Source organism: Brassica oleracea, chromosome C3, assembly GCF_000695525.1.
Source record: "Brassica oleracea var. oleracea cultivar TO1000 chromosome C3, BOL, whole genome shotgun sequence".
Taxonomy (NCBI): domain Eukaryota; kingdom Viridiplantae; phylum Streptophyta; class Magnoliopsida; order Brassicales; family Brassicaceae; genus Brassica; species Brassica oleracea.
Window position 1 is genome coordinate 86904 of NC_027750.1, and position 7114 is coordinate 94017.

The 7114-nt window shown below is 37.9% G+C and overlaps 1 protein-coding gene across 1 annotated transcript; it reads left to right on the forward strand.

The window, feature by feature from the left end:
• The first annotated feature begins 20 nt into the window (after window positions 1-20).
• LOC106335388 (probable LRR receptor-like serine/threonine-protein kinase At1g06840) lies at window positions 21-5153 on the forward strand. The gene is made up of 19 exons (XM_013773902.1): window positions 21-357; window positions 534-655; window positions 774-924; window positions 1051-1122; window positions 1211-1282; window positions 1382-1525; window positions 1614-1685; window positions 1781-1852; window positions 1937-2011; window positions 2112-2180; window positions 2259-2327; window positions 2407-2478; window positions 2589-2675; window positions 2760-3337; window positions 3417-3575; window positions 3656-3939; window positions 4012-4063; window positions 4150-4400; window positions 4479-5153. Exons 2-19 carry the CDS (start codon window positions 553-555, stop codon window positions 4926-4928), a joined length of 2832 nt encoding a protein of 943 aa, XP_013629356.1. The 5' UTR covers window positions 21-357; window positions 534-552; the 3' UTR covers window positions 4929-5153.
• The last annotated feature ends 1961 nt before the right edge of the window (window positions 5154-7114 follow it).

Consider the following 7114-nt stretch of genomic DNA (forward strand, 5'->3'; position numbering starts at 1 on the left):
GGGGGGGGGGGGTTCTTTCTTCAGTCAACCAACCAAGTTATGAAATTTTACCACTTGGGGGTGAAAAAAGGTTTAAGACAGAGATAGATATTATTCTAATGGTGGTGGGGGGCGTCTCAAGTCGCCGTCTTTCTCCCACCATCGCTGTGAAGAAAAATCAAACCCACACACACGATGGTCCTTGTCGACTTCATTTCATTTCCCCCATAGATTGATTGTTAATTGCCCCCTTTCATTTGATCTGCATTGTTTGACTTCTCTCCGGTCACTAGGGTTTCTTCAGATTTCTCCGCCGATTCCTCTTATCTACATCTGCCTTTTTTTGGAAACATGACCTGATCTAACCAAAGACTTGAGGTAAATGATCTTTGTCCTAGAGTTAATGAATGCTTGGCGTTGAATTTTTAGCTGCTGCTGCTGCTGTGTCCTTTTCTGCCATAAATACAAGAGAGCACCTTGGATTTTGATTAATCAGCGGTTTTATATTATTATTACTCTTAACTCTTTGATATCCTCATCATCATCTTATGCAGTTACCTTCTCACACGCATCATGGCGTTGTTGTCTCAAAGAGTCTATCTATATCAGCTCCTTGCTGCGTTTTTCTGCCTGCTTCTTCTTCTTGCCTATGCACAGCGAACAGACCCCTCTGAAGGTGACTGCAATTTATATAATTTGTGTGTGTTTTTTCTTTGTGAGAAGATTGCTGTTTCCAACCAATTTTAGTTCTAGCCATCTTGTTGTGATTTTCAACTATCTTTTCCATTTTGCAGTCACTGCTTTACGATCAGTTAAGAGAAGTTTAGTTGATCCTAAAGATTATTTGAGAAACTGGAACAGAGGAGACCCTTGCAGGTCAAATTGGACAGGAGTTATCTGCTCCAATGAGATTGGAACTGACGAATATCTTCATGTCCGAGAACTGTATGTTTTACTTCGCACTTTTTTTTGTTTCTTCATCTTCCCTTTTCTTCGCTGGTCTGGGGACATGACCAGCTAGCTATTCCTATAACAGGATTCCTTTTTTTTTTGTTTGTTGTTGCCAAGCAGCCTACTGATGAATATGAATCTCTCCGGGAGTTTATCACCAGAGCTCCGAAAATTAGGTCATCTCGAGATATTGTAAGTTTCAACATGTTAAGTGTGTGACCCCTATATTTTTCTTTATCACTAAAATGTTGAGTCTTTTCATGTGCCTAACTAAATGAAGAGATTTCATGTGGAACAATATAAGTGGTTCAATTCCAAAGGAGATAGGGCAGATATCATCCCTGCTACTCTTGTAAGTTGGACCTACCTCTGATAATCAATCATTTCTCTGAACCTTATTTTGACAAGCACGTGTTGTTTACCTTCTTCTGATTTTGTAACCTGTGGCCAGGCTGCTGAATGGAAACAAACTTTCAGGGCCTTTACCAAGCGAACTAGGCTATCTTTCGAACTTGAACAGGTTCCAGATTGATGAAAATAATATCACAGGACCAATACCAAAGTCCTTTTCCAACTTGAGAAAAGTGAAACATCTGTGAGTCAGACAGTGATCATCATCAACCTCAGACGCAGATTTCTCAGTGTCAGTCAACTCACAAGTTTTGATTTTGGCCTTTGCACAGGCATTTCAACAATAATTCGTTGAGCGGCCAGATTCCAGTTGAGCTTTCCAGTCTTACAAACATCTTTCACGTGTGAGTCTTTTGCCAAATAATGTTTTTTTCACTATTTCCATTATTTGGGATATTATATCATCATGGTGGTGTTAAAAGTGGTCAAAATTTTACAGGCTGCTAGACAACAACAATTTATCCGGAGATCTCCCACCGCAACTCTCTCAATTGCCAAACCTGCAAATCCTGTATGTTTGTTTCTCTATTGTGTTTGTTTGCCTCATTCTATGAATAATTGTTAGTTTCATGGTGTTATTGTCCTCTCACTGCAGGCAACTTGATAATAACAACTTCAGTGGATCAGATATACCAGCTTCCTATGGAAACTTTTCTAGTATACTGAAGCTGTAAATTTGGGGCCACTGCTATCTCAAGTCGTTTTGTTTTTCTTTTTGTCATTTCAAAGATTCATACATATATATTATTCTGTCTTTTTTCCACTTGCAGGAGTCTTAGAAACTGTAGTTTGAAAGGGGCTCTTCCTGATTTTAGCAGGATACGTCGTCTCAAATACTTGTAAGTTGGGATCAGTCTCAACGCATGGATTCTCTATTCCCATTTTGTGAATCTGTTTGTGCTTCTCGGTCGCTACAGGGATCTTAGCTGGAATGAGCTCACAGGACCTATACCTTCTTCTAATCTTTCTGAGGATGTGACAACCATGTATGCTTTCTTCAGATGTTAATTCTGTTTCCCTTCTTTTATCCGGTGACCTTACAAGTTTTTTGAGATTTATTTGCAGTGATTTATCAAACAACATACTAAACGGATCCATTCCGCTGAGCTTCTCAAATCTCCCTTTGCTTCAGATGCTGTGAGAAAATGTGTTTATGTTTCTTTATATCCAAAGAGAATAATAAGGGCTAGTGAGGGTAGCAATGTCGACTTGGCAAGTAAATAAATAAAACCTCAAATCTTGTGCAGATCGATGAAGAACAATATGTTATCTGGATCTGTCCCTGATTCCCTCTGGAAGAATATCTCATTACGGAAGAAAGCTAGACTTCTACTGTAATAGCCGCGTTTCCCTAGTTCACACTTATGGTCACTTTGCATTTCATCAACTTGTCTAATATTGTCTCCGAAATCCTACAGGGATCTCAGGAATAATAGTCTGTCACATGTTGAAGGAGATCTAACTCCTCCAGAAAATGTCACTTTAAGGCTTGATGGTAATCCGATATGCAAGAACGGAAGCATAACAAACGCAGGCCTCTTGTGCGAATCCATAGGAAAAGCGTGGACATCACCACCACCACCAGCAACCAACTCAACAGACTGTCCTCCTCTAGCCTGTCCCACTCCTGATTTCTACGAATACAGTCCAGCATCCCCGTTACGATGCTTTTGTGCAGCGCCTCTCAGGATTGGATACCGTCTGAAGAGTCCTAGCTTCTCATACTTCCCTCCATATATTGATCAGTTCGGGGAGTATGTTACCGATTTTCTTCAAATGGAGCCCTATCAACTCTGGATCGACTCTTATCAATGGGAGAAAGGGCCTCGTCTGAGGATGCATCTGAAACTTTTTCCGCAAGTTGCAAGAAGCACATTTAACACGAGTGAAGTTGTGAGAATCCGAGGCATATTCGCATCATGGAGATTTCCCGGGAGTGACTTATTCGGACCATATGAGCTGCTCAACTTCACTCTGCAGGGGCCATATTCATATGGTGAGTGTTTTTTGTTTTTTGTTTTTGTAACTGAAGGCATTGATTGACCTCTAATCTAACCTTGTTTTTATCTGCTCAGTAAACTTGAGCAGTGAAAGGAAAGGCGTGAGCTGGGGACGTTTGGCAGCAATAACTGCAGGGGCTGTGGTGACTGCTGTTGCAATCTCCGCCTTGGTTGCCGCCTTGTTGCTTAGAAGATACAGCAAGCACGAGCGTGAGATATCTAGAAGACGGTCTTGTAAGTTGGACCATTCCCCACCCCCACTGAGTCACTTAAAAAGGCCCCAAGTTTAATTGAATTTATTGTGCATGTCACAGCCTCGAAAGCTTCCTTGATGAATTCTGGGATAAGAGGCTTCAGGTTCAAAGAACTAGCAGAGGCCACGGACGATTTTAGCAGCTCAGCTTTGGTTGGACGCGGAGGCTACGGAAAGGTTTATAGAGGTGTGTTATCTGACAAAACGGTTGCTGCCATAAAGCGAGCTGATGAAGGGTCTTTGCAAGGTGAGAAGGAGTTCTTGAATGAAATAGAGTTGCTCTCCAGGTTGCATCATCGGAATCTAGTGTCCCTTATCGGTTATTGTGACGAAGAAGGGGAGCAGGTACTCTCTCTCCCAGCCTCCTCGATTTATCACTGACTTGTGTTTAATTGCGTTTCGTTGCTGAATGTGCAGATGCTGGTGTACGAATTCATGCCAAACGGCACCCTGCGCGACTGGCTCTCTGGTACGGAAGTAGATAAATTCCATGGGGCTGTGTGTGTGTGCCATTTAGCTAGTTTTCTCACCTAATTTGGAATATGATGTATGCAGCTAAAGGGAAGGAGACATTGAGCTTTGGGATGAGGGTTCGTGTTGCTTTGGGAGCAGCCAGGGGTATTCTCTACCTTCACACAGAAGCCAACCCACCAGTGTTCCACCGAGACATCAAAGCCAGTAACATCCTCCTCGACCTCAACTTCAATGCCAAAGTTGCAGACTTTGGACTGTCCCGTCTTGCTCCTGCTTTGGAGGAGGAAGAGGACGTGCCTAAACACGTATCCACGGTTGTTCGTGGGACTCCAGTGAGTGATCAAAAATGAATGATGTAAAAAAACAAACATATTTAGATGCATGCATGGCTTAGTTTGTGATTGTTGCAGGGGTACCTGGATCCAGAATACTTCCTGACGCACAAGCTGACGGACAAGAGCGACGTGTACAGCATGGGGGTTGTGTTCTTGGAGCTGCTGACTGGTATGCACGCCATATCCCATGGCAAAAACATTGTGCGAGAGGTGAAGACGGCGGACATGATGGTGTCGCTGATAGACAAGAGAATGGAGGCGTGGTCGATGGAAACCGCTGAAAGGTTTTTCTCATTGGCACTGAGGTGTAGCCACGACTCGCCTGATATGAGGCCTGCGATGGCTGAGGTGGTGAAAGAGCTGGAGGCACTCCTCCCCGACAAGGAAGGAAAAATGGAGACGAAGTCGTCCTCCTCGGTGCTGTCAACATCTTCTTCGAATGTGACAAGAGACCTTTACGAGTCGGCGAGCCTTTTAGGAAGCGATCTCAGCAGCGGCGTTGTTCCCAGCATCGCTCCTCGCTGAGTCATACCACAAACGAAACAAACACCTGACTGAGCTTTTGGTTTGCTGTTATCTGTAACATATATATATATATATACTAGGATTTGTAACCAAAAAATACATAAATATAACTTACTTAAACGTAAGTTGATATTAATTTTTATTGTGTATGTTTTGTTATTCTTATCATATATTATGTTTATCGTAATATTAACATGTTACTGAATACATAATAATTTTACATTATGCTTCGCGCGCGGGAATATTATATTTGTTGTGTAAAATTTTATATTTTTTTAAAAATTTAATTTTATTATCTATCTCAGCTGTATTTTCTATTGAAATACATTATTTGCGTGAGATTATTTGTGTATTATTATATGTTTTACTTAATTGTATATAAAAGTTTCAAGTTTGATGCTGTTAAGTCTAGAACAATTATATTTGTTTTGTTTAAGGCTTATATTGTTTCATATCGCCTGAGCTATACTGACAGTACTTATCATTGGGTTTTAGTGTGTTTGTTTGAATTGTCAACGGACCATGAGGGATTTTGTGTAAGAAATATAGTAGCAGATGCGTAAACATATATGAGAGTATTGTGATAGTCGTAGAGAAAAGAAAAAAAAATACAGTCATAGCGATGCTGCGTGAGATTATGTTACCAATAGAGGTTGTGAATATCCCCTAGACTATATTTGCGAAGTGATTTTGCCACATGTCTTTTCTACAATCAATTTCACAAAACAAATATGGCATAACTACTGAAATTGATGACATGTCTTATAGCTTAATATGACATGGACAATTGCATTTAATGTTAATTTATATTTTTGGTAAACTTTTTGAAATATGATAATAACTCATATATTACATTAATGTCAATTTATATTTTTGGAAATTTTTTACAATATGAGAATAACTCATAAATCATCATTAAAATAAATATATTCAAATATGGAATTATAAAGTTTGAAATATAATTTAATTATATATTTTTAAATTATACAATTTTATTACTAAAATTTTCAAAAATGTATACAATTTTTTTAGAAAATTATAAAAATTCAATCGTAAAATCATTATTTTGTTATATATCTACAAATTTTATAAATATTGTTTAATTTTAATTGTTGGTAATTATGCAACTTATACAAATTTATTTAATATATTTAATTAAAATAAATAGATAGAAAAATCTATCTAAGATTATAGTTTCAAATATATACATGCATATTCTTGAATATAATTTTTATGTTTAATTAAATCAAATTTTTATTAAAATATTGAAAGGAAAAAGAAAATTTACAATATTAATAAAATTTTATTTTAGAATATAATTTATATTTATCTGTTAAAAAATATTTTAAATTTTTTTATTGCACATGGTGCAGGAAGATACCTAGTTCTTATATTACTTTGAATGCAATTTTGAGTGATGACTTGTTCTTGTTGGTTAGGTGGGTCAACTCCCACCGCTGAAAAAGAAAATAAGTTAACCATAATGAAAAGTTTTGAGTGGTTTCTCATGAGATAGGTGTAAGGATTGTTTAGAAAAGATTACGTACCTTGGTTTACTCGGTGATGCAGTCTTTTACGCCGATGTTCTTTCCTTATTGAGGTATACACAGAAAGAAAAGTTTATTGTTGTGTGGATGCCAATCTATATCTTTTCCCCATCTCTTCTAATATAATCCAACCAGATAGGCCTGGGCATTTTAACCTGGACCCGAAGATCCGAACCGGAACCGACCCAAAAATATCCGATCCGGAACCGGACCGAAAATTTACAAGTACTTTTTGGGTCTAAATTTTTTTTACCCGAAAGAACTGGAGCCGAAAAGGAACCGACCCGAATAGATCCGGACCCGAAAAGGACTGACCCGAATAGACCCGACCCGATAAGAACCGATTTGTACCCGACTTAAAAATTTGTATATCTAAAACTATGATGTTTTTGTGTTCTATTTTATATATATTATTTTATGATTTAGTTGAAATATCTTTTGTTAACAACATTTGTTATTATTTTTTAACATTTTTAAAGTAATATAAAGCTTTAAAATGTAAAATTTAGAGTTTTAAAATGTTTTATTTTAATTATTAATAGTTTCATTTAAGTTGTTTTGTAAAATTTTAGATATATATGACAAATATTTAACTAAAGTTGACGGAATTGGGTATATCATGTCCTTTTCAGATCCTAA

Bases quoted from the DNA above. Each gene is read 5' to 3' on its own strand.
- LOC106335388 (XM_013773902.1), top strand. From the start codon at position 553: ATGGCGTTGTTGTCTCAAAGAGTCTATCTATATCAGCTCCTTGCTGCG. The intron at 2,676-2,759 runs GTAATAGCCGCG...GAAATCCTACAG, and splicing joins AAGAAAGCTAGACTTCTACT to GGATCTCAGGAATAATAGTC. The intron at 4,401-4,478 runs GTGAGTGATCAA...TGATTGTTGCAG, and splicing joins CGGTTGTTCGTGGGACTCCA to GGGTACCTGGATCCAGAATA.